This window comes from Heteronotia binoei, chromosome 5 (assembly GCF_032191835.1).
Source record: "Heteronotia binoei isolate CCM8104 ecotype False Entrance Well chromosome 5, APGP_CSIRO_Hbin_v1, whole genome shotgun sequence".
Classification (NCBI taxonomy): domain Eukaryota; kingdom Metazoa; phylum Chordata; class Lepidosauria; order Squamata; family Gekkonidae; genus Heteronotia; species Heteronotia binoei.
The window spans coordinates 142805970-142832870 of NC_083227.1; the positions used below are offsets into that span (position 1 = coordinate 142805970).

Here is a 26901-nt window from a genome sequence, read left to right on the forward strand (position 1 = left end):
GTTATCCCAGATTACAATCCACAGACTTAACCACTACTGAAGTTGGAATCAGCACTGCAGTGGAGGTTCTGGAGGGAGAGAGTATAGAGATCCTTATTGTGCTGAAACTATATTGAAACTACACTGGAAGACAAGAGGATGGCTGAAGAAGACATTTAATTAGTGAAGACGTACATGTGAATGTGCTGTCTGAATTTCCTGCAGATTGTTTACTGAAGACTTTAGCCAGCAACTGCTTGGAACATGACAACATATTGTGTGGAGAAGTATGTAGAGGTACAAGGGGAGAAAAACAGACGGAAGATTAAGTTACCTTGGTTCATGTATATAGTCCAATAGGAAAAGCCAGTATGTATTACCAGTCTGCAACAAAAATCCTTAAGGTTAGCTTCTCCATTTTACTTGCTTAACCAGGGGAGCGAATAATTACTCTGACAAACAAAATTTTTACATGGAACTTAACAAAGTTGTTAAAAATGCTACTTATTTTGAAGCTTTGCAAATGCTACTAAATGTAATGCTGCTCCAATGGGAACCAAGTCCAGTATCATTTAGTTAAAAAAACCTTGGCAATTCAATGTTGGGCACAATGTAGGGACTTTGGGGTATTAAAGAGTCAATGATTTTCAGCAGTTCTGGAAATCTGATCTGTGCATTCTGTATTAGACTACACCGGCGGGGCGGCCAACGGTAGCTCTCCAGATGTTTTTGCCTACAGCTCCGATCAGCCCCAGACAGCATGGCCAATGGCTGGGGCTGATGGGAGTTGTAGGCAAAAAAAACATCTGGAGAGCTACCGTTGGCCACCCCTGGACTGCAGTATTGACAAATTTGTTATTTGCCACACAGCTTGGTATTCAATAGTTCATCAAAAAGCGACAACTGATTTATAGCATCAGAACAAGACCTTCTTGGCTTTATATAAAATACATCAAAACTGAAACATTTAAACATCATCAACCTTTGAGCATGGAAAGCCCTGTGAACCATTCTCACTGTAAACAGAATGATCTAAGTGGGGTGCTGTAACTTTGGGAAGGTGTATTTAGACCATTCTGCTTTGCTTTATGATGGAACTCATATTGACATAAATTTTTCAGTCTGTTAAATCTGTACAAAAAATGGAATGTGTATCCTTTGTTTACAACTGTTGTTGGGTGGCAACATGGAAGAAGCAAAAGCGATGTTTAGCATTTCATTTATCCTTATCTATAAAAACTTATAAACTATAAAAGTTTTCATATCAAGTATATCTTGCCAGAGATCAGAAGTGGGGGGGGGGGGCTTTACATTTTATACAGTATAAGCATGAGCCTGTATGACAGCTATAGATTACAGCTCGATTCAAAACTGCATTCAAGAATCTTATAAAAAAGAACACAAAAAACACATTTCTGTTGCTCCATCAGACAATTTAAGCAATAACCTTTCATGATAGCAACCCAACAGCTGCTTTCCAGTCCCAAGCAAAGGGTCCCAAGTGGATGCTTTTCAGTTTGGCCCATTTCAGTCCAGTAGTAAAGATACCACACTCAAAACACAGATATGAGGGCAAAGACTCCATATAATAAAGCACATGGATAGGCGACTAAAAGTTGCTGTCCTTCCATTGCTAAGGCTGAAATGAAGATTTTGGAAGCTGAAAAACTACACCAGCTGATAATTCCAGCAGCAAGAATTATTCCCATCATGCCTCTGAAAAACAAAATTAAAACATCAGGTATCAGTTTCACATCTTTGTGTGCAACTGCTTTTATATTTATCAGATTTTATGGCCTGACGTGCACTTTTTCAGGAAGTTGGGGTGGGGGAGGTGGGATGATTTTGTACCAATATACTCAATGATTTTTAATTTACTCAGTTCAGTGCAACAAGATTTACTTAAAGCTTACAGCTAATTAAAGCTGAACAAAGCTACTGGGCGCTGTTCAAACATTATAGCTTTTGGACAAACAGACTGATACCTGGGCCAACACACCTGCTAATATTTGCAAATATAATCACTTTTGGCAATTTATCAGTCTCTAGATTGTATTGCATGTTTTTACCTTTTTTAAAAGCACACCTTAATACACATGGTTAAAAATGCTAGTTTATTACAATTATTTGCTTTCACGTAATCATTCTTAAACATTAAACAATATTGAAAGGGTCATCTCTTGCAACGCGGAAACCATGTTTTGTCTTTTTGTTTTAATAAACTGCAACAATTAACCTGCTCCTCAATTACTCATCCAGAATGGTAGAGGATATAAACCCGTTAACCTGTTACAGCGAACACATGAACGTTTTACCTGTGTGTGTACATCTGTTGTAAGGAACAGCCAACAAGTGTTTGTTTTACAAATTAAACTGGGGACCAGCGTCTGGATACACATGGGATTTCAATCATTCACTGAACTGTATGTGTGCTGACTGTAATGAGAATTACTCAATATATCTATAAAGAAAAATGGTGTACGCTGATTGGATGTGTGTGCACTGTAACTCATGAACAGAAGCAGGTATATTGCTCAGTACTTCTTTTTGTGGGGATGGTGGAAAGTGCAGACAAGTCACAGCCAACTTGCGGCAACCCTGGAGGGTTTTCAAGGCAAGAGACGGACAGAGATGGCTTGCCATTGTCTGTCTCTGTGTAGCAGACCTGGACTTCTTCAGTGATCTCCCATATAAGTACTACTCAGGACCAACCCTGCTTAGCTTCCAAGATTTGACAGGATCAGTCTAGCCTGGGCCATCCACGAAGTTACTGAGCCTTTACAGCCTCTGGCGTAGAGAGGAATGTGTCAGAGAATGAGATCTTCAAGCCAGATAAGGCAAGGAGCCTCTAATGGCAAAAGAGGTATGCCAGCAGTCAACTAAAAATCTCTGCCAACTAAAATCCCCCTGCCTTTGCCAAATCTAGAATTTACTAAAGGAAGCTATAACCGCCAAAAGAGAATTAGCCCAGATTAATTAACAAGAGTTCCTCTTAATCACCAGGAAATTAAAAAGTTATAACCTATGTAGCAATGATCTCTAAGCATGTTTAAGGGAAGGTCTATAGGAACACAGAAAGAATGGTTACACTGGGGCGGGGGGAGATACTTTGTAGTGTAAGACAGCCAAACACCTTCTATCACACAAGTTAGAAAGTCTTTCAGAATATTATACTTCATACACTAAGAAGAAACAAAAACATGCAGTTAAATAGTTTTGAAATGTTAGATATTAAGAATGTTGTGATAACAAACTATTTTTCATCTTACACATTTGTATGCAATACCCACCATTGGAAATCTACAGATGAAATACACTTATCTGTATTAGCTGAATACACTTCTCTGTATTAATTAAAATGCACAATGTAACAGTATGACATAACAAGATTTTGATAACCATACTTACTGTAATGAAAATACTACTGCAAAGCTGGAAAGTACGATCATAGGAAGGAGACAGTATCCTAGGACACTGGCAACACAGCCAAATGAGACACCTGTCATGCTCATTAAATTTAGGAGGCAGAACATTCCTAAACACCCAATTGCACTAATCCCATACACGTAGCCAAACTGAATTTTGCCAGCCTAGAAGAGAGAACAGACACATTTAAGTTCAACACACACTTTTTCATAGGGAGTTCTGAATGTTATACTATATCTGCACACTGCCTTGAGTTATTTGGAAGGGAGCGATAGCTTTAAAAAAATGTTATTGAGCTTATCTTTTTAACACTGAAATTCTAAGAGGAAGGTGTGACAGACTCAGGCCCTTAGCCTGAGTAGCTGAGAAACAGGCTTGCAGCGATTGGCTGGAGCGTTGCCCGAACAACGGAAAAGTATCCTTTTGAGGTATGCTCAGCAGAAAATTACCTCAGGATTTTTAGTCTTAGCCAGGGGGTCTTCGAGAGGTCTTCAGAATACCAGTCTGAAGTGAAGACAGTGGGCTTAGGCCGGGCAGTTGAAAAACCAATTGGACGAGGGGCTGAGAGCGGCCAGAATGGCTGAGCTCCTTGTGGCAGACAGAGCTGAGTGAACTATGTCTGGAAAAGGGAGTTTTCAGATGGTTTGAAACTCTGAGGAAGATTTTGCCAGCGCATCAGGCAATCTCCAAGTACAAACTAGATCACACAATTACACACTAAGGGGAGAACTGGATTCTGGGGGTCAGCAGAGGTACCCAAGACTGAGACCAGAGGACTAGCTGTGGGGGCTGAGACGCATCGGAATTGAAGTGTGCGAGTCCTGGAAGATAGCTAGTGTGAAAGGGTCTGTGAGGGAGAATACTGACAGCACTCAGGAGTTCTCTATGTGTGTCTGTGGAAGAGTGATTTAAGTTTGTTATTTATATGATTTGGCGCTGCCTAAGTTAGGGTAAAACATGTGAAGAAACAGTGCCTAGAAGGCACAGACAGCCTGTGTGAAGTAGAGTCTAGTGGGACTCTGAAACCTGCCTGGTTTATTGTTTCTTTTAAAGATATTCTGCCAAAGTCTTGTTATATTTTTACCTCAGCCTGAAAAATCTCTACTCTAATTACCGTATTTTTCGCTCCATAAGACGCACCTGAGCATAAGACGCACCTAGTTTTTAGAGCTGTTTGTGTGAATTTAGAGGCATTTGTGTGAATTTTTTGCAGTATTCGCTCCTTAAGACGCACACACTTTTCCCTCCACTTTTTTTGGGGGGGAAAGTGAGTCTTATGGTGCAAAAAATACGGTATTTTATTCTGCCAACCAGCTGCCAACTGATTTGCCTTTTAATATTGAACAGTTATAATCAATATTATTTCATCCCTCTCCTTGCCTTTTGTTACCTATTAAGTATTTTGTGGTTGTTAATGTTAAAACCATCTGGTGCCAATTATTATTAGTTCTGACAGGATTTCTGTGAGTGTGACTGAGGGACTGAGGGAAGGTGACTGGGGAGAAATTTAAAGTGGTCACCCTCCCGAGTAAAGCCTCTGACCGGGGTTCCTCACAGAAGGAGTCAGAACTTTTTTTAAACGCCTTTACATTTCTATAATACATCCAAATACTACATTAATATGTACTGTTATTCAAGAGAGGTGATTAAGGAATGAGTAACACTATGTGCCTGAAAAAGAAGTGAGCACAGGAAGCAAAGCCAACTTTACACAGAATTTTCCAAGCAGGTGCTGTCCCACCCATTAACAGAGAACTTTAATGTGGTGGGGGGTGGGGGGATATTGTTCATATAAACTAGATGAGAATGTGAGTTTTTATTCAAAAGAAAAGTTTGATCTTCACAGGGGTTAAAATGTCTTTGGCTTGAATCCAGAGAACCGTAAGGCTAGTACTGCATTCACAAGGGAGATAAGAACTTTTGTGCCTTAGCAATTGTCCTATGAAATGGAAGGACACTTCAAAAGCCACTTATGATAACACATAGGCATCTGTTGCTCAAAAGAAGAAGCATCTGAATTTCCATACCTATGGGCATGCCTAAAATAATTTTTTGGGACCCTGGATACCTATCATACCACATTAACACAACACATTCTTTGGAAATTTTATCTAAGTATTGACACATGCTTTTTAGAAAATTCTTAGTTTACAGCCACTTGTTTTTGTCATTTTAAACTGTGGGGGTCACAAGTGCATGCACATACTCTCACACACAAACACAATTGCTGATGGCTTACCAGCAATAAGGTGGCACCAAAGGCTAGGCAAAACACCATCGGTCCTGCCAAGTCCGTTTCGTTCATGATGCTGCCATCTGCTATTTTTAAAGGATGAAGTACTGTGAGGGTCTTCTGCCAAATATGGTCAAAATTGATCCCTAGTTCTACAGAAAGAACAATATTTTACCAATATGTCATCTGTGGGAAAATACTAATTCAGACGTTACTGGAACACTATAAATTTGAAATCTAACTCTTCCGTGGGTTCAAAGCACCCACAAACTCCAAACTACTTGCTTAGCGGCTGATTGCAACTACTGCATTTCCCTCCTTGTAGGTTTATTTTGTGGCAGTTTAATTATTTTACAAACAGTTGGAAGAAGCTTATTAAGCAAGCAGAAAATTGTGATCTATAGACACTGATAATAATAATAATAATAATAATAATAATAATAATAAAAAAATTATTTGTATCCCGTCCTCCCCGCCTAGGCAGGCTCAGGGCGGCTAACAACAAGTTCAATAAAATTATACAATATATAATAAGTTTAAAACAGCATTTAAATTATACAATAATTTAAAACAATATCTAAAACCAGTTCCAGTTGTCTAAGCCATTCCATAATTTAACAGCGGCGGTGATATTCCTGATGTTATTCTGTGCATTTATATAATGGCAGAGATCACTAGATAAATCGTTTGGTGGGTTGAACAGCCATCCTATCAGCGGTCTACAAAGGCCTGCTTGAAAAGGGTCTTACAGGCCCTGCGGAATTGGTCCAAATTCGGCAGGGCCCGCACCTCCTCTGGGAGCTGATTCCAGAGGCACGGGGCTGTAACAGAGAAGGCCCGTGCCCGGGTACTCTGTAATTTTGCCTCCTTTGGCCCAGGGATAGTCAGCATGTTCTTCCCTGCTGACCTCAGTGCTCTTTGGGGCTCATATGGGGAGAGACGGTCCCTCAGGTAGGCAGGTCCTCGGCCATATAAAGACACAACAGTAGCTGTTCTTTCAAACGGTCTGACAGTAAGAACATACAAATACTTGACACTCAACAGTCACTGCTCTTTTCTATTTGGTACAGTTTGTATTGAATGATCATACAGTTTGCAACAAATATGACTCCAAACCTTCTAGTAAGGGTGGCTCATCTTCAAAATTGCTTCCATAGAAAGATTGTGGTGAGGATGGAGTATAAGTTGGTGATGGCTGAAATATCTGACCAGTATAAGGCTGCTGTTGCTGCATCATCTCTGGAGGGACATATCCACTTGGCTGAGAATACTCATAGCCACTATATGGTCTGCAGAAAGCAAAAATCGCATTAGTCAGGTGAACACATCATCTTTCCTTACAATATACAGGATATTAGTTTTAGAAACGGAAAAGCTTCCTGAGCTCCCAGATATTTCTGTCCAGGGACAGATCTTTCCATGCTGCCGCACATATACAAAATTGCATTTGTAGTCTTCTGGAACACTCCATACAGACACAGGAGAAGGATGTAGGACTACAATGAGAAGGATGTAAGTCCCTACAATGAAGCAGGACAAAGACAAAAAGAACTCTGCTAACATTTACCTGAAGTTGGAGGGGTTTGCATTTTATTACAACTATTTAACAAGACTGGCCCCCTTAAAGCAGTTAATGTTTTTAAAACCCATCACTTCTACAGTGACCAAAATACTAAGCTGTTCTCATTTATCTTCTTTCCTGCCAGCCAATCCCACATTACCACAGCTGTTATTGCTACATCTTTCTTGACCAAATCCGTAGGGCCTGCAAGACCACTCTTTTTAAAATGGCCTTCGCCTAAATGAAGGCTTAATGTAGACCTGCAGTAGATATAATCTACTATATCCATCCGCCACACCCACTGAGGAAAGTATCCGAGATGTAGCACCGAAAATGTTAATTTTAATTGCAAACTATGGTTTTAATTGTGTTGGGTTTTATTTATGAATTATGTATTGAACTGTATTGATGTTTTATATTGTAAATTGTAATTTTATATGTTGTAAGCTGCTCTGAGCCTGCTTCGGCGGGGAGGGCGGGATATAAATAAAATGTATTATTATTATTATTATTATTATAATGCTTGAAGCATAATGCCAACACTAGAATGTGCTCTAACACCTGTGACATTTACAGTGACCACATATGTATTATGACACATTCAGCACAACTGGCCCTTGGGATGGGAAACTGCTAGCATTAATACTTTATTTCTTTACTTGTAAGCAAACTACCTAGAAGGTCTCTGACAAATATAGACTACATTAAGAGAAATTTATATAAGCACACAATAGTAAGAAAAGCATCCAAAAGAAAGTAATTATTCTATGGTTTTTTTTTTATAGAGGCTTGCATTTTCTCAACACCCAAATAGTTTTTATTATACGAATGAAAATGAGAAACATAATACACAAACATAAGGATCCAATTCCAGATGGGTAGAAGAACAGCTGGTTTTATCCCCCACTCTTCACTACCCAAAGAAGCCTTGGAATGGCTTACAAGCACTTTAACAGACATTCTGTGAGGTGGGTGGGGTTGAAAGAGTTCTGACAAAACTGTGAATGACCAATGGTCACCCAATTGGCTTCACATGGAGGAATGAGGAATCAAACCCAGTTCTCCAGATTAGAATCTGCCACTCTTAACCACGACACCAAGTTAGCAGTACACATGTGAGCTCTTTGCATATGCTCAACTAAAATTGTGAAGTATGTATTAGATAGGCTAAATGAACACTTTAATTCAAATAGCCACTACAGTTAAATATAAAATGAACATTATTGTATGTATTTTTTAAAAAAAAACATTGTTTGCCACTTTTCCTTTAAGCGTTCCACACAACAATGAAGAATGGAAACAATGTTAACACACACTTCAAACAACTAAAACATATAAATACATAGACACACAAACAGGAAGAAAGGCTAACCCACTGTACTTTTAATATGAAATATACGAGTTGGATCCAAATATGTCCTTATGTGTGCAGAAACATCTTCTACTTATAAAAGCACAATTTCATACCATGTGTTAGAATATTACACAAAAATTGAAACTAAATTTAAAAAGTTGCATAACAACTTGCCCAACCAGATGCATAATTCATCAGATTTTTAAAATCTTTTTCTCAGATGACATTCTCACTTTCTTTATGGTATCCTCACAACAACCCTAAAAATTAGGATGGATTGAGAGGCAGTAAGAAGCTCAAATTCCCTTCATTGAACTTCATGGCTAAGTGTGGGTTTGAATTCAGTATTCTCCTGTCCAAACCTAACAATAATCATTATATTATCATTAGAACTTTATCAAAGCATTGTGTGAGCTTTTGCACATTTATTTATAAGAAGCATTAGCAACTCTGTGGTTCTTTGGACTGATAGCACAGCTTACAAGTATACAGTTGTGTGTGTTTGTTTTACATCCAAGCATTTACAAGAAAAAAAAACTGGCATACACTGTAATTATAAGAAATGAAAACTATTCCAGCGCTGAAACCAAGGAGATACTATAATATATTCTGGTATTAAAACAATTTGAAAACTCAAGTTACTTGCTGTATGTTCCTCCTCCATAGTCATATGACTGTGACTGATCGTCAATGCTGTAACTTGTTTGGTAGAAGTCTGTATTCAAGTTGTCAAACCCAGACATTGTAATCTTTCTGTGAAGGGAAGGACAGTTTAACATAGAATGGTACTGATGAAACATCTACTGTTCTTTCCATGTCAAAAGTCAATGTTTATATATAAGGCCCTTCAGGGAAGGCATAACAACTTTTAAAAGAACAAAATTTGTGTCTAGCAGCACATTAAGTGAGTTTTGTCTCACAAAAGCTTACACCTTGGAAAACGTTAATGAACTTCAAACTCAAACTTCATTCTGCTACTACATATTAATACCCCTGCCCACCCAAATTTAAAGAAGAGAATCCATGTAGCAGAACAGGTATTAAAAAAAAAAACCCTGATCACACAAAAACATACACTCTTGCAGCCAAAGAAATGCAATGCATTTAAAAACCCCATATTAAGTACTAAGAAGAACACAACGTCTGCAATCAAATAACGAACAAACAATCAGCTTGGCAAACCTTTTGAAAAAAAAAAACTTCAATGAAATATTAAAAAGGTACATTAACATGCAGATAAATATCTGATTCCAACCACTGGTGCAAATAATCCAGCAGTATTCTGGCTAGGTATGACTCTCTAGAGCAGCGGTGTCAAACTCATTTGTTATGAGGGCCGGATCAGACATAAATGAGATCTTGTTGGGCCAGGCCATGTTGGGCCGGGCCACGTGTGTACCTATATAAGATGAGGTAGCAGCAGGGATCATTTTGTAGAAAAATAGGTGGTGGAGCTCATTAGCATGTGTCACCCCTCCCAGCCAAAAGCAACCCGATGTAAGAAGGGAGAACCCCAGGTGAGTGAGGCCTGCTTGGACTGGCTAGAGATCCAACCAGCCCAAGCAGGCCTTGCTCGCCTGGGGCTCTCCTGGGCCACCCCTCCAGTCAAAAGGCCAGCAAGACACCCACCATCCAAAATCACATAAGAAAAGGAAAAAGGGTGGTGCGGGCTTTTCCAGGGGTTAATGAGGGCTGCTGGGGGGCGTGGCAAAACCCCTGGTGGCTGGCTGCCCGCTCTCCTAATCCAGGGATTGTTACGCAGCTGCACCTACTATTCAATGGACAAGGAAGATGGGGAGGCGGCAGGGGAACCCTCAGAAAGGTTCAAAAGCTGTGCTCCTGTGAGCTCCTGCTGAATCTGAGGCCTGGGTAGCAGAGACACAAAGTTTATATAAGACACAAACACAATTAAAATTTTTTTTTAAAAAAAACACCCTAAAAAAAACATGCTTAAAACGGTAGCACTCATTGATCTTAAGGGTGCTTTCTTTATTTTCCTCCCATGGGATCCAGGGAACTGGGCAAAGAAAGCTCTGGATCTTTTCTTCCTTCCCCAAGGGACCGGGATGGAGAAAGGTTTGGGTCAGTAGCTCTGCTGTGCTATTGAGGGAGCCTGGTGAAGCAAGCTCTCCCTCCCCCCCCTTCCTCCCCAAGGGAGGAGCCTCAGCCAATGGGGAAAATAGAGGTTTTGCTCTGTAGCTCCTGTCCGATCGCGCAAGCCTTGCAAAGCAACCTGTGACACAGAAGGAAGCAGAGAGAGGGAGAAGGAAGCGGATGACAGCCAGTTGCTCAGGGGCCTGAAAGGAGCCCTGTAGGGGCCTGATTCGGCCCCCGGTCTGCATGTTTGATACCCCTGCTCTAGAGTGTCAACCCAGCCATTTGAGCTCCTTTTAACTCTACAGGCTAGAAATTTATCCTAGGAACTTCTGAATGTCCAGTAGGTGCTTTACCACTAAGAACCCCCCCCCACACACACACACACATTTTACACTATTTTATATGAATTGTTTGGACATCGTAGAATACCGGTGTGGCTGAGAACCATAGCCTAGAACCAGTGGTAGCATAGAACTATTATTCCATCACTGCACTGAACAGTTTATCCATTCATTGCTCACCTTCCCAGAAAAAGTGTACAGGGCAGGACACTATCCCGATCATAACCAATATTAGTTCATACATATGCGTTAAGTAAGAGAACAGAGAGATAGGCATGCCAAACTCAAAACAAATGAAATGTCAAGGGCCTATTGAGGGCCTACTGCCCAGAACCTGGAGACAGCTGAGGACCACACTTACTTGTCACCTATAACTTATCAAAGAAACTACCTATTTTAATAGTACTCGCATACTAGTTCTTTCACAGCTCAAACCATAGCAGCCAGAATACTGCTGTTTCAAATCACCCACCTTTTATGAACAGACAGCTAAGATATGACCCTAGCAACAAGGCTGCGCGCGTTGGAAGGAAGAGGGTGTCACAATTTGCCACCTTTTCAACGCTCCCATTTTTCAACCAGCGAAACAACACCCACACCCACACACCCTTCCCGTATGAAACGGCCTGCCAAAACCAGAGAAGCCACAACGAAGAGCTGGCTGGAAAATACGAAGCCTTCCAACGAGGACAGGGCTGGGAAAGGCTGCATGGGGCTCTTCTCTTCCTTGCCTTCCCCGCCCTGCCCACGTTCTGGACGCCGCTGCAGACAGAAAAGCAGCGCGCGCCACAATCAGAGGCTCCCGCCCTCGGTGACCCACCTGCAGCGCCTCCGTAACAAGACCCTAACTTCCCCGCGTAGTCCGCGGACGCGAGCCCTGTAGCACCCCTACAACCCCACCGTTCGGCTTGCTCGGACGCTACGTGTCAACTCCCCGCAGCAAACCACTTCCGGATCAAGAAACACTACAGAACATGCGCGCACCGGCCTAAGCCTCTCGTTGGTTTATCTCTATGGTCGCCATCGAGCATGCGCCGAAGTTATCCCAGGCTAAAGGCGAAGCGCGCATGTGTAATAACTTTCTCCGGTGACCGTGCTTCTTTTGCCGTCTGAGCATGCGTAGAGCTGAACGGAGTGAGGGGTAGGGTTAAGGAGGTTAGTAAACGTGAGATAGGGCAGGCTGAGTAGCTAAGGTCTCCCAGGAAGCTTTATAGCCGAGTGTGGATTTGAACATGGGTCTCCCAGACATGCAAACCATACTAGAAGAATGACAATTAAAATACCTGCATTTAGCAACATGTAAGTTAATTAGTTGAGATGTTATACATTTTGGTGTAGAATTTTACGTAACAATTCAGTTTAACAGCCTACATAACAATAGCCATTTTATATATTTGCACATATCTTGTAGCGAATCATAATAACTAACATTATTAAATTATAAATATTAATAAAAAATTATCTGTAGAAATAAAAAGGCAAAATATTAGTGCTAAAAATATCGTAGGGCTATGGGCTATGGGCTACTACCTATCAGATGATCTATCCTCCTCTATCTCTTGCACAAAAACATAGGAATTACTGTGATTTAACTACTCATTCACATATATTGGCAAATTCATGCCATTAAGAGGCATGCTCCAGCAAGAAGAAGACAGTCTAGGCCAGCTTTAGGCCTGGACCCTTCCTGAGGTTCTTTTAATCACAGTGTCAGGCTGCTTCACTCTTCTTGCAGAACTGAGCATTGAGATGGCTGGACTATCAGGAGGTGCTACCTGTTGTATATCTGGACATACTGTCTTCCAGGTGTCACTGAGATTGTAGTTCCTTCAAGATGCAAAGACTCCCAGGCTTACTGGCTGCTCTACTTTCCTTGCTGTACCACTCAACCACTTCCTCCTGCTTGAGTCTTTTATCTCCCTCCCCTTGGCCACTTCAATTCTTGCCTCCCTTAACTGGGACCCTTTATCCCAAGGCTACCTCTATAGAAGAAGAAGCCTTGCTTCCACAGGGAGCTAGTACTGGCTATCAGTCTCTATGTCTGCTCCTTAGCTACAACTACAGACTTGTCTTGCTCTTGCTTCTGCTCTGCATTAGTATCAGACTGATTTCACACTCACCCTACACCGCTCTGACGTTCCTCTTTTCAGCGTGGCATCCTTCCGATTTCCCATTATCTGTCCTGGGGCTTCAGCCTTTGTTGCCGTTTTTGCGCGGCAAAGAGAAAATGTTTTTTAGCAGTTTTTCTTTGCCGTGCAAAAACAGTGATGCAGGCTGAAGCCCCAGGGCAGATAGTGGGAAATTGGAAGGACGCCGCGCTGAAAAGAGGAAAGTCAGAGCAGCGTAGGGTGAGTGCGAAATCGGTCTCACTGTTTCCCTGGGGTTATGATACTCTGCAATGTGCCAGACCATGCTGCTGTTTTTCTTTCAGGGTCAGGATACTCCAACCTGTGCCACATTAGCTACTCCCCCTTCTTTCTCAGGGTGAGAGTGAACCTGGTTGTGACAGGTTGCTAAGATTTGTTAGGTTCAACACTGATTATACTGTCATAAGTAACTAAAATAAATAGTTTTCTTCCAACTCTTACTTTTGAGCAGCCTAAACAAAGTCTTTTTCATTTATGAAATTCAGTTTCTAGATTGTGCTCCCTTGTGGACAGGGCTCAAGGCTGTGTACAGCAGTGAAACAAACTTCATACATAATTTCGTTTTTAAAAGCAATAAATACAGTACTTAAAAGCAGTTGGGACATTAGTTAAACTATTTGGATGGTGCTAAACTTCAGTTGTACAACTGCTTCATGAGGGAGGCAAAGAAAAGAGTGCCAGCCATTCAAGGGCAGATGAAAGACAGGAGTGCCAGTCAAATGGAACCATCACTGTCCTCAACCAAATGCCTGGCAGAACACCTCTGCCTTACAGACCCCACAGAACTGCATTAAGTCCCTCAGGGCACAGGTGTTATTCCATCTGGTTGGAACCAGCCAGATGTCTCTTGGGCCAGAGACCACCAGTTGTTTTTCAAAATATTGCATATCTGAAGAACTCAGATCAATCATTCAAAGTCAATAGTTACGCTATATTTTAAGGCCAAGAAAATTATTCCTTTGGTCTAGTCTAGAGAACTGATGGTGCTCAATTAGAATAAATTTCCATACATGGGTGCACTTTCTGATTCTAATCTTAACTGTCAATCCATTAAAAATTTGTAACAAGATTGATTGATTTATTTTTTTACCTGTATCCCACCCTCCCTGCCGAAACAGGCTCAGGGCGACTTACATATCCATAAAATATTACATAAAATCAATTTAAAACAGAGACAAATGTAGGACATTGAAAACATCTTGAGCCTGGCCTCCTTAAGGCCAGGGATTGAGAGCAGGTTTTGGGACCCTGATCATAGTACTGTCTGGGAAACACATGGGGAAAGGCGGTTCCAAAGGTAGACAGGTCCCTGGCCATATAGGGCTTTAAAGGTAAGATCCAGCACCTTGTAATGAATCCAGTATATGATGCAGTGCTTTCAGCACAGGCTGAATGTGCTCCAACAAGGGAAGCCCCAGTAACAACCTGGCTGCAGCATTTGGGGAGGGACGGTGGCTTAGTGGTAGAGCATCTGCTTGGAAAGCAGAAGGTCCCAAGTTCAATCCCCGGCATCTCCAAAAAAGGGTCCAGGCAAATAGGTGTGAAAAACCTCAGCTTGAGACCCTGGAGAGCTGCTGCCAGTCTGAGAAGACAATACAGACTTTGATGGACCAAGGGTCTGACTCAGTATAAGGCAGCTTCATATGTTCATATGTTCTGCGCCAGTTGTGGCTTCCAGGTTTGAGCCCCAAGGCAGTACAGTAATCCAGTCTTGAGGTGACCATAGGACAGATCACTGTCGCTAAGTCATTGTGCTTGAGGAAGGGAACCAACTGCCTTATCAGCCAGAGATAATAAAAGGCCAATTTGGCGGTGGCTGCTACCTGGGCCTCCATTGTTAAAGAGGGATCCAGGAGCACCTCTAAGCTCTTAACCTTTGGCACCAATGTAAACAATGCCCCATCGAAAGTTGGTACTGGAATCTCCACTCGCGGACTGCCACAATTTAGATACAGGACCTCCGTCTTCGTCAGATTCAATTTCAGTCAACTCAGCCTGAGCCACCCTGCCATGGCTTGTAAAACCTAGGCCAGATTTTCCAGGGTGCAGTCAGACCAACCTCCCACCAACAAATAAGCGTACTAATGGCATCTCAGCCCATCTCCAGGCAATCTGGGCAAGGGCATGTAGATGTTAAACAACATTGGGGAGAGAACTGCCCCTTGTGGCGCTTCGCATGTAAGTGGGTGTTGTCGAGATAGTTTCTCCCCTATCACCACCCTTTGTCCCTGACCCTGGAGAAAAGAGGAAAGCTACTGTAAGACCAATTTCTTAGCATTTAGTCTGCCCTGTGGATTAAAGTCCAGCGGTGTCCAACCTTTTGACTTCCCTGGGCCACATTGGAGGAAGAAAAATTGTTTTGGGCCACACATAAAACACACAAACACTAATGATAGCTGATGATGAGCTACAAAAGGTCCATGCATAACCAACCTTTTGGCTTCTCTGGGCTACACTGGAGGAAGAAAAATTGTTTTGGGCTGCGCATAAAACACACAAACACTAATGACAGCCGATGATGAGCTAAAAAAGTCCATGCATAATTTTCATTATATCCGCCACCACATATAAGCAGAAAAGCTCTTGCGTAATAATCCTAATTATGCACCGCCCCATTTGGAGGGTTTTTAAAAGTCGTCAAGCAGGTCCCAAATTTGCGATCACTGATATAGAAAATGTACATATCTAGGTAATAAAACTTCATTATTTATTATAAAAGTAAAAGAAAAGAGGGCAACATAGAACTAGCTACCTCAGTCACCCACCCCAACTATAAAAGAAAAAAAGAAAGCATAACATCAGAAATTGTGCCAATATGGTGCCCGCCAGAAGAAAAGAGGGCAACATAAAACTAGTGGCCCACAATAAAACACAACGAAGGGGGGGGAATCATCCCATCCCTCCCAGAAACACAGGGCCTTAATGTCCTTTCTGCTTCCAAGTCCTGCTGCAGGTGGCCCAGAGCTGAAACAGGAACCAGGCCAGGCAATGCACTAAGCCAGGAGTAAGACTGCGAAAGGTCTAGCCTGGGGAAGGCACTAGGCAGTAGCCAGCAGCAGACCACCGGGCTACCTCAGTCACCCACCCCAACAATAAAAGGAAAAAAAAGCATTAACATGAGAAAATGTGCCAATATGGTGCCTCCCAGAAGCAAACAAGAACCAGCAAGCCCCACCACAAGTTCTTTGTCCTGGATGGGAGATCCAGAGGCGCCGCAGTAGGAAGAAAGAAGAACCGAAGAGCACCCAGGAGCAAAGGAAGAGCACTCACACACACATGCTCTGAGTCAGCTCTGGTGCCCTTTTTGGTGGTAGGGCGTGGGAAATCAAGCAGAAGGAAAAAGCAATCAGATGTCGCCTCAGTCCCAGGATCTGCTGCCACTGAAGCACACAGTTCCAGGTGCTGTTTTAAGAAAGTTTATGGGTTTGTGTTGGGGCCGCATTCAAAGCCATCCTGGGCTGGATGTGGCCCTTGGACCGCAGGTTGGACAAGCTTGGATTAAACCCTTTGTGCCTGTAATATAGTGGGGTTCAGTGCAACGAAGAGACAAGGTAGTAGTGAACATAGCTCTTTTTATTCAGCCCAGCATAGTATAGGGCTGCACTCTGAGACTGGGCCAACAGGGCCAACTTATATACACTCAAGGTTGCCGCATTAGCATTCTATTGGACCATTCAAACCAGCAGAAGTCCCGTGATTGGAGCAGGGCAGCAGGGATTTGGATCCTACTGTCCCATTGCTTCCGAGTCCCGAAGCTCAGTCCTGCAGGCTCCAATGAGCCAGGCAAGAACACCATTAATCATACACATTTCTGATCACATCTACAACATCCCTCCCCCCCAAGTTCGCAAGTCTAACAGACATAGTCCCTTAGATAGGCGACTTGCAATGCTTCTGCGTGGACTGCCTGAGCGCTGGAGTGAGTAGAGGAGCGGATGCGGCTTCAGTAGCGGTGAGCAGACTCTTCCTTGAGTCCCCGAGCTCAGTCTTGCAGGCTCCAATCAGCCAGGCAAGAACACCATTAAACATACACATTTCTGATCACATAAACAACAGTGGCAGTGACTGAACACTTATTTTTCTGTAAGGGAGGTCAATATATTCCAGGGGGGTTGCGTGTGTTCAATTTGTAAATTACTCACAACTCCTCCATGGAGCCTTCATGTGGATTGTCTGCATTAGTGAGAATACAGAAGAATAAGAAGATATTGGAATTATATCCCACCCCTCACTCTGAATCTCAGAGTCTCAGAGCGGCTCACAATCTCCTTTTCCTTCCTCCTCCACAACAGACACCCTGTGAGGTAGGTGGGGCTGAGAGAACTCTCTCAGAAGCTTCCCTTTCAAGGACAACTGCAAGAGCTATGGCTGACCCCAAGGCCATTCCAGCAGGTACAAGTGGAGGAGTAGGGAATCAAACCCAGTTCTCCCAGATAAGAGTCTGCACACTTAACCACTACACCAAGCTAGCTCTCAGTCACTACCACAAAGGGTTTAATCTTGTTACAAATTTAAAATGGGATTGCCAGCTAAGATCATTTTCTTTGCCTTTTTTGTGGCATATTAGTGGAACTCCAAGATGTGCAGCTGGCATACCTTTAAGATAAGAATTGGGCCAGGGCTCTATTGTTTGGTGTAGTGGTTAAGTGTGCAGACTCTTATCTGGGAGAACCGGGTTTGATTCCCCACTCCTCCACTCGCACCTGCTGTTATGGCCTTGGGTAAGCCATAGCTCTGGCAGAGGTTGTCCTTGAAAGGGCAGCTGGTGTGAGAGCCCTCTCCAGCCTTACCCACCTCACAGGGTGTCTTGTGGGGGAGGAAGGTAAAGGAGATTGTGAGCCGCTCTGAGACTCTTCGGAGTGGAGGGCGGGATATAAATCCAATATCTTCTTCTTCATCATCATCTATTGATGCCAAAGCATGGCTGCATGCATTTAAACACAGGATAAAGGTCATTTTCTCCTCAAAGGAGGTTGGTTTCCTATATGAGCTCAATCAAGACTAGCTCTATTGTCACTGGATGCAAGAAATAGACAAGAAATTATTTAATCTGGCCTAGAAAAGGATGACATATTGAGCTTTGGGAAAAGTCAATCTTTACTATTAACTATTAAGAAACGTATAAAGGATCGAGATCACTTTAGTTCAGTTACATGAGCTCAGAGATAGATCCAGGTGGGCAGCCTTGTTGGCCTGAACAAAGTTTGAGTCCAGTAGCATCTTTCTTACGTTGCACACACACTTCCTCAGATGAATAGGTATCTGAGGCAGTGTGCATGCACACCAAAGCTCATACCTTGAATAAGGTTGAATTAAAGGTGCCACTGGACTCAAATGAGCTTGCAGAGCATGCTCGACCCATTTTTTCTTTTGGGGGGGATGCATTTCTCCATCACTAACCACCCCAGCCTATATAAAATTTCTAACAGTCCCTTGTTACTGTACAGAATTTATGCTAGTATGTTTGAATGCTGCTCCTTCAGCTGCCCTATGTGGGAGATAATGTAATCTGCCCTATTTGTACAGGCTTTGCTAATGTGGCCTGGAAAAGGCTGACTCTTTGCCCCACATGATACTGGAATGCCTTTATTATAATCTCTGTCATGAGTTATGGATTGCCCCTATTTTAACAAAATGACCTTCTACCTTATCAAAAGATAACATAGTCCCTTATCAGTTGGTGGGTAGAGATCCAAGGATTACACTGAATGTGGCCAAGTATCTCTCCACCATATTTTCCTTAAAGAAACAAAGGCTCCTTTTTCATTGCTCAAGAAATATTGGATTTGTATCCCACCCTTCACTCTAAATCTCAGAGTCTCAGAGCGGCTTTTCCTTTTCATTGGATCAAAGGAGCCTGAAAGAAAGGAAAGTTGCCTGTGTGCAGAGTTAAGAGTTTTGCAAATCAAGAGATCCATCCCTTTATTATTACAGATTTAATTCATTTATGCCGTTCCTTTCTCCCCAATGTGGACCCAAAGTAGTTTATACTAGTCTCCTGTCCTCTGTTTTATTCTCACAACTACTACTTTGTTGTTTTATTCTCACAACTACTACTTTGGGGAGGGACGGTGGCTCAGTGGTAGAGCATCTGCTTGGGAAGCAGAAGGTCCCAGGTTCAATCCCTGGCATCTCCAAAAAAGGGTCCAGGCAAATAGGTGTGAAAAACCTCAGCTTGAGACCCTGGAGAGCCGCTGCCAGTCTGAGAAGACAATACTGACTTTGATGGACCAAAGGTCTGATTCAGTATAAGGCAGCTTCATATGTTCATATGTTTGTGAAATACATTAAGACGAGTGTGTCAGACTGGCCCAAGGCCATCTGATAACAGATCACCTGGGTGAGGATATTCTAGACACAGCAACTCCCATCATCATCCAGAATCATCCCATGATTATCTTAAAGCCAGGGGTGAATCATGAAGCTCTTAGCTTTAGTTTTGGTTACGTTGTGTCCACCACAGACCATTGCTTCCAATGCAAAAAGTAGGGAGATGTGGAGGGGGGGGGGGTGTCTGGGAATTGCATGGGCCAGAATGTTCCAATTGCTTTCATGTTTGTCACTGCAACTCCCGTGATCATACTCAAGCCAATTTTGAGGCATGTACCTTTATTTGTGGATGAGTTATGGCTGCCACAGATACACTGATGGACGGACCGAGTCTTTTATTATAGAAGATGATGGGTATTGCAAGGTATCCTTTGATCAATATGTCTTACTTGGTTTTACTGTTATGTTTAAATCTTCCTTTGTCTGTCAAAAGATGAGTTTTGAATTCCTGCTTGCCAGGATTTATGTATCTAGTGAAATCAAATCACCTGTCTCTTGTTCCTTTTTATACGCCAGCCTGTCGATAACGATATAATAGTACTTTGTCTGGAGCCACACATTTTGTCCATTGATGAAATATTACATTTATTGTAAAACTTTGTTTTGGAACTTCAGCATCTGTGTATTGACACTTTCAGGATGAGTGAATATTATGGAAAACACATGGGAACCTGCAAGGACTTGTGGGAGGCATCTCATTTCCCCACTACTTCCTTTCCCCCTATCATAATAGTCCCAGTAGCCTCTCCCCTTTTCCTGCTTTCTTCTGTCCTTCTAGGGTTGCCAACCTGAAGGTGGAGCCTGGAGATCTCAGAATCATAATAGGTCTCACAACTACAGAGATCACTTCCCCTTTAGGGAAAGCTCCCAGCTCCAGGTTGGGGAATTCCTGGAAATTTGGGGGTGGAGCTTTGAGAAGGGAAGGTTGAGGAGGGAGGCAATCTTGGCAGGGTATGATGCTCCACAGCAGGGGTGGGGAACCTCCATCCCAAGGGCCATATACGGCCCTCGAGGTCATTTGGTGTGACCCTTGGGTATTGCTGGGCCGAACCGAGCCATGTGGCAGCCTCCCTGGGGCCTGGCTGGCCAGCAAGGATCATGGGGTCCAGCTGTGCTGTGCAGCAGCCTCCCCAGGGCCAGAAAGGGATCACAGGGCCCAAATGTACTGTGCGGCAGCCTTCCTGGCCTGGCTGGCTGGCTAGAATTGCTGCGGGGCCTGGAAAAGTTACTGTCAGTTCAGTTTGCACTTGATTATCCCAGATGGTGTGGCCTAATATGCTAATGAGTGTGTGACCTAATATGCTAATATTAGGGGATGTGGTCTAATATGCTACTGAGTTCCTGCTAAGCTTTTTCTGCAAAAAAGCCATGGACCTATGTATTTGCCTATGGCGGTGGGCCAGGTATGTGTGTGTGTGTGCCAGATTAGGCTCTCCCCACATGACTTCAAATAGAAAAAACAATTATTTGCATTAATTTTGCTGGCCTGAATCATTCTCCATTGGGGGAGCACTGTTTTTTAAGTTGATAATTTTTTACGGCCCACGAATGATGTTATAAATAACCGTATGGCCCTTGGCAGAAAAAAGGTTCCCCACCCCTGCTTTACAATCTAGCCTCAAAGCAGCTATTCGCTCCAGGGGAACTGATCTCTGTCATCTGAAGAGCAGTTGTAATTCTGAGTGATCTTCAGCCCCCATCTAGAGATTGCAACTGTACCAAATGTAAAAAAAAAAGCTACTGTGACCCAAAATTACTATGAATTAAAATCTTGCAAATGTTTAGAACAGGCATACAATGAATTTATGCATAAGAAATATATGAAAAAATATACATAAATCCATTCCAATTGTACTCCACCACTCCAATTGATTGAACAATTCAGTAGACATTCATACAAAGTCCATAGTCCATTTCCACAAATTCATAGTAGGTAATTGATCCCCAGATTCACAGTACAAAGTCCACTCTCTTTTTAATCCCATAAAAAGCTGCAACAATCCCTCTCCCCATAGTTCTTTCCCAAGCCCCTTGCAGGTGCGAGCATAATCAGATGGAGATGACCTTGGCCATCTCTGAGACACTGTAGCCCAGATCTGAAATCATAATGAAATCATAATGAAATTTTTCTTGGCACACACCACCCTGTCTTAGCTTCTCCAGAACTTTTGCTGTATTGCTCATTATGAATGCATGGTGGAAGCAAAGGTAATGGTTTTGGTCTGGTATGTATGTTAAAGATAACATATTTCTGAGCAGTTATCAATAGATCTAGTTACTTCAATGGGATTAAATAATAGAAAATGCTTAAAAGTTTGATGCCAAAATCTGTCTCCTATCTGTAAATAGCATGAAACTGGAAGTTTGTGACGGTCAGAAAATTTAATCCCTCAGATGTCTATAAAATAAATATCTGACATCTTTGTGATAAACACAGAACCGAATTAAATGACCTTCAGTGAATGATTTACACCATATGGCAGCTCAAAATCATACAGCATGGAAGAAGCTTTCACCAGACATAACACAAGAAACATAAAACTGAGGTGTACATTTGCTTTTCAGCTTAGAAAATGAATTTTCTGTTAGTATGGAAATGGGAAACGTTCTAGGCAGAATCCTGTTCACCCATGGCAAAGAGTGCTTTGTACTCCATTGTAGGCTTCCCAAATCCCCCGCTTGGCCTGGAGACCCCCGATTTGGAGCCTCCTCCCCCCGCGCGGCAAAAAAGGGAAAGCGGGAGGGGGAGAGAATGGCAGCCCTTCCCACCCAGCCCCGATCGCAGCAGCCAGAGCTCTTCCATTTTCTCAGGCTGCTTCCTGTCCCCAGTCAGCTGGCCGGTGAAGGGAGGGGAGCCCAGCCCCGCCTCCAAAGGATCATGTGCCTTTGCACCTCCGGAGGTGAGTGAGTTCTGCCGGCTTCCTATTCCATGCCATAAAGTGCCCAGCTGGTGTGCCTGTGTTGCTGTGAAAAGCTGGCAGCAACTCGTGAGTAGAGGCCAGTCCCCTGCATCAGATTTGCCAGAAACCGTGGGGGGGGGCGGAGGGGGAAGGGGGGTGAAGAGGGAAACGTCTTCATTATTCCCTATGTGAAGATCGATTCTCATAGGGTATAATGGGGAATTGATTTGGAGGTTTCGGGGGCTCTGGGGGAGCTGTTTTTTGAGGTAGAGGCACCAAATTTTCAATATAGTATCTAGTGCCCCACCCCAAAATATCCCCCAAATTTCAAAACGATTGGACCAGGGGGTCCAATTCTATGAGCCCCAAAAGAAGGTGCCCTTATCCTTCATTATTTCCTATGGAAGGAAGACATTTAAAAAGGTGTGCTGTCCCTTTAAATGTGATGGCCAGAACTCTCTTGGAGTTCAATTATGCTTGTCACACTCTTGTTCCTGGCTCCGCCCCAATGTCTCCTGGCTCCCCCCCCAAAGTCTCCTGGCTCCACCCCCAAAGTCCCCAGATATTTCTTGAATTGGACTTGGCAACCCTACTCCATTGGCATCTAGTAAAGCCTTCCTTTTCTTCCCCATAGTGCCTCTGCACACAGCTCTTGTGCCTAATGCTGTGCATCATAGACAAAGCATTCATTTCCCCAATAGCTGAGCTTGAATTATTCCATGACTTACTCTTTTCAAGATCCCAGCATGAAGCATTATTCCCACTCTGTTGTGAGCATCCTGTTATGTAGGACTTGGTAGAGCACATCACTAAAAGATCTAGATGAAGCATGAGAGGGTACCAGAAGTTAATAATCCGGCAGGGATGCAGTGAACCTGGCAGAGCACCAGAGTCCTTGGGAGCATGGAAGGAGATAGGAAGATGGTCCTACATTACAGTGAAGCTACATCTGACTCTCATGATTAGAACAAACAAGATTATGTGGTCATGAATGTATCTGAAAGAATGTGGTATATAAAAGAACACCAGTGGCCTCTTTAAGGCCAACAAAGTCTTATTCATGGTGTAGGCTTTTGCATGCATGCACACTTCTTCAGATACAATGAAAACACATCTAAGAAAAATGAAACTGTCCTGGTCTTTCAAGCTTAGTATTTTCAGCTCTGATCATCAGTGGCTCTCCAGGTAGGGATGTACACCTGAAAATAATTTGGTATATTTTGGATTTGGATTTCAGGAGGGTATAAATACCAGTATTCTGGATTATTTGGATCACTGTTTCCACTTCAGTATTTGGATTCAGGGTTGTTGTTTTTTTTTTGGGGGGGGGGGTGTTCTGATTCCCCTCCCAGATCTATTATTTCCTATGGGAATCTTTCCAGAGGGCTGGAGTAACTATTTTTCAAGTAAATGACACCAAACTCAAGGGGTCCAAATCTATGGGTCCCTGAAACAATGTGACCCCAGCCATCCTACTTATCTCCATTGTTTCCTGTGGGGAAAAATTCCATGCTTTCTACAGGACAAAGAAGTTTACAATGAAGCCCAAGAGCAAGCAACCACTGGCCTAAAGCCGCCTAACGCAAACAGAATCAATGAGCCCCAACACAACCAATGTCAAACCGGACAACCCAAACCAAACCAAACCAACTGAAGCAAGGCACATGGTTGCAAGTCCAAAAGAACTAAGCTCAAACCAGAAAATCCGAGACAAATATACTTAAGCAGGGAACTCTGTTGCAACACCAGCAAACCATTTCAAACCAGAGAACCCAAGGCAAACTAACCTTGCAAGTCAATACCAAGATCTGGAAAGAAGACACTAACTCCCTGACACCCTTTCCCTTTATTAAAGGCAACCATTCTCTTCTAATATCACCTATTACTTTTGTAAAAATACCCCTATCTGAAGAATTGCTGCCTTCTTGACATACCTTGCCTCCCTCTATCTTTCCCTTCCCTCCGTAGCTCCCCTGGCCAAGGCCATGACACTCACCCACCACAGATTTCTAGCATCCATTTTATTTCTCCTCACAATGGGCCTTGTTGCTACTAGTAGTAAAACACACACACCAACAGATAATACAGGCTATACATGTTGTTATAGTCCACGGTTCCTTTGTCAGGGGGTCCTTGCCATTTTGCTATTTCTGTCTGTTAAATGTATGGGGGATGGATGGGTGCACTGTGCCTGCTTTGCCTGTCCTTTGCCTTTTACCATGTAACATTCATATGTATTCGTTTATGCCCTGCAAAAGTGAGTGAAAGCTGGATTTTCAAGGCTGTTTGATCTTTGGCAGAGACAGCTCAGCTTCCCACTGTCTGGTGTGAGAAAGGTGTTGGTGGAAAACGATTTGTATTATTATACACTGCATAAATTTATTTTGTATTATTATACATTGTACAGTATATTATACTGTACAGTATAATTTTGTATTATTATGCACTGTAAAATTTTTGCACTGTAATTTTGGTGGGCTGCTTAATGGTCCAAGATAGGGTATATAAGACTGGTCACCTCCCAGGTGAGCCAGTTTTGACACTTTTGTGTATTACTACTGTTCTATCAGGCAGATGAAATTAAAAGACATTTGCTCCTTGGGAGGACAGCTATGGCGAACCTGGGCAGTATAATAAAAAGTAGAGACATCACCCTGCTAACAAAAGTTCTTGTAGTCAAAGCTATGGTATTCCCAATAATAATGTATGGCTGTGAGAGCTGGACCATAAGGAAAGCCAAGCGCAGAAGAATAGATGCTTTTGAGATGTGGTGCTGGAGAAGACTCTTGAGAGTCCCTTGGACTGCAAGAAGATCAAAACAGTCAATCCTAAGGGAAATCAACCCAGACTGTTCCCTGGAAGGTCAGATGCTGAAGCTGAAGCTCAAATACTTTGGCCACCAAATGAGAAGGGAGCACTCACTGGAGAAGATCCTGATGCTAGGAAAGACAGAAGGCAAAAGAAGAAGGGGATGGCAAAAGATGAGATGGCTGGACAGTGTTACTAATGTAACAAACACGAATTTGAGCAGACTTCGGAGGATGATGGAAGACAGGAGGGCCTGGCGTGACTTTGTCCATGGGGTTGCAAAGAGTCGGACTCGACTGTGCGACTGAACAACAACAAACTGTTCTATCTATCAATAAAGCCAGCTTTCTGATCACACTGGAAACCTTCTTGAGGATAGTCCCAGAGCTGACACCCTTTCCTTTTATTAAAGGCAACCATTCTCTTCTAATATCACCTATTACTTTTGTAAAAATACCCCTGTCTGAAGAATTCAGTTTTGTGGAATGCCAGGAGAGTGGGAGCTTTCCTGAGTTTCTCAGGAAGATCATTCGATAATGTATGGCCCCCAACAGAGACTGCATGTAAATGGGCAATTACTGATTTTGCCCTTTACAAGGTGGTACTAGCAGAAGGCCTGGGTAATCAAAGCTGTCATAGCCAAGAGGTGCTACAAAGGTGCTCATCAGGAAAGCATCATAACCTGCCCCAACAGGAGGTAATATGTAGTATTCTACTCATTCATATACATGAGATTTCTGTTATTGCTGTGGATCAGGACGTAGGAACGGAATAGACGATGATGTTAGGGACTGGCTCATAATCCCCGAAGTATTGTCAACGATCACAAATTATTATAAAGGTATACAAAATGCAGGAAAGATGGAGCAGATTCCCATGCTATTTTTGAAATATGATGTAGAAAATAAGGAATAGGAAGGTGTCAAGAAATGCAGTTTTGCTAATTAGTCTAGCTAGAGACAATAGGATGGTCCTGTCTCTCCCCTCCCCCAAACAGAAAGCAAAGATTGGGAAGAATTAAGATTAGAAGGACTTCAGGAAGAAACTCCTGGAGATTTCAGGAAAAGTTTTTTTTGACCTGGCCTGACCTGGGCAGTGGGAGGAGAAAGAGAGAAGAAAAAACTCCTGGGAGCAAGGAAGAAGGTCCATCAAAGCAGACAGTACTCAACTGAGATCTGGAGGAGGTGGCCATTCCCATGTGCTGGCTTGTACACCTGAAGGAGGCTTGAAGGTGATGAAGCGGCCCAGCTGCTGTTAGGGCTCCCAAGAAGGGAGCACATCCGGCCGGGGCTCCGGGACCTGCACTGGCTGCCGATAGCTTACCGAGTCCGGTACAAAGTGCTGGTTATTACCTTTAAAGCCCTATATGGCCTAGGACCTGCCTACCTGAAGGACCGTCTCTCCCTGCATGTTCCCCAGAGAGTACTGAGATCAGGAACACAAAATCTCCTAGTTATCCCCGGGCCAAAGGAAGCCCGCTTAAAATCGACGAGGGACCGGGCCTTTTCTATTATGGCCCCCTCCTGGTGGAATCAGCTGCCGGAAGAGGTGAGGGCCCTGCGGGACTTAGCCCAGTTCCGCAGGGCCTGTAAGACAACCCTCTTCCGGCTGGCCTATGACTAGCTGGTACAAGAAAGTGAGTGTAGCTATACTGGATGTCCGCTGCCCCGATGTTTTAAATGTTTAAATGCCAAATGTTTTAAACGTTTTTAATGTTTTAATGGT

The 26901-nt window shown here is 43.0% G+C and overlaps 1 protein-coding gene across 4 annotated transcripts in view; it reads right to left on the bottom strand.

The window, feature by feature from the left end:
* Positions 1 to 326: 326 nt before the first annotated feature.
* YIPF5 (Yip1 domain family member 5) overlaps positions 327 to 26901 on the bottom strand; it is a 325038-nt gene continuing 298463 nt past the window's right edge. Inside the window, exons 1-6 of one of the 4 annotated variants that reach the window (XM_060240538.1) lie at positions 11812 to 12038; positions 9196 to 9306; positions 6755 to 6927; positions 5645 to 5790; positions 3388 to 3569; positions 327 to 1695 (exon numbers count right to left, since the gene is read on the bottom strand). In XM_060240538.1, the coding sequence (XP_060096521.1) occupies positions 1533 to 1695; positions 3388 to 3569; positions 5645 to 5790; positions 6755 to 6927; positions 9196 to 9296 (765 nt within the window). In that variant the 5' untranslated portion in view covers positions 9297 to 9306; positions 11812 to 12038 and the 3' untranslated portion in view covers positions 327 to 1532. Of the gene's footprint in view, positions 1696 to 3387; positions 3570 to 5644; positions 5791 to 6754; positions 6928 to 9195; positions 9307 to 11463; positions 12039 to 26901 lie in introns of those variants that run through there. The other 3 variants (XM_060240537.1, XM_060240539.1, XM_060240541.1) reach the window with 3 other exon arrangements.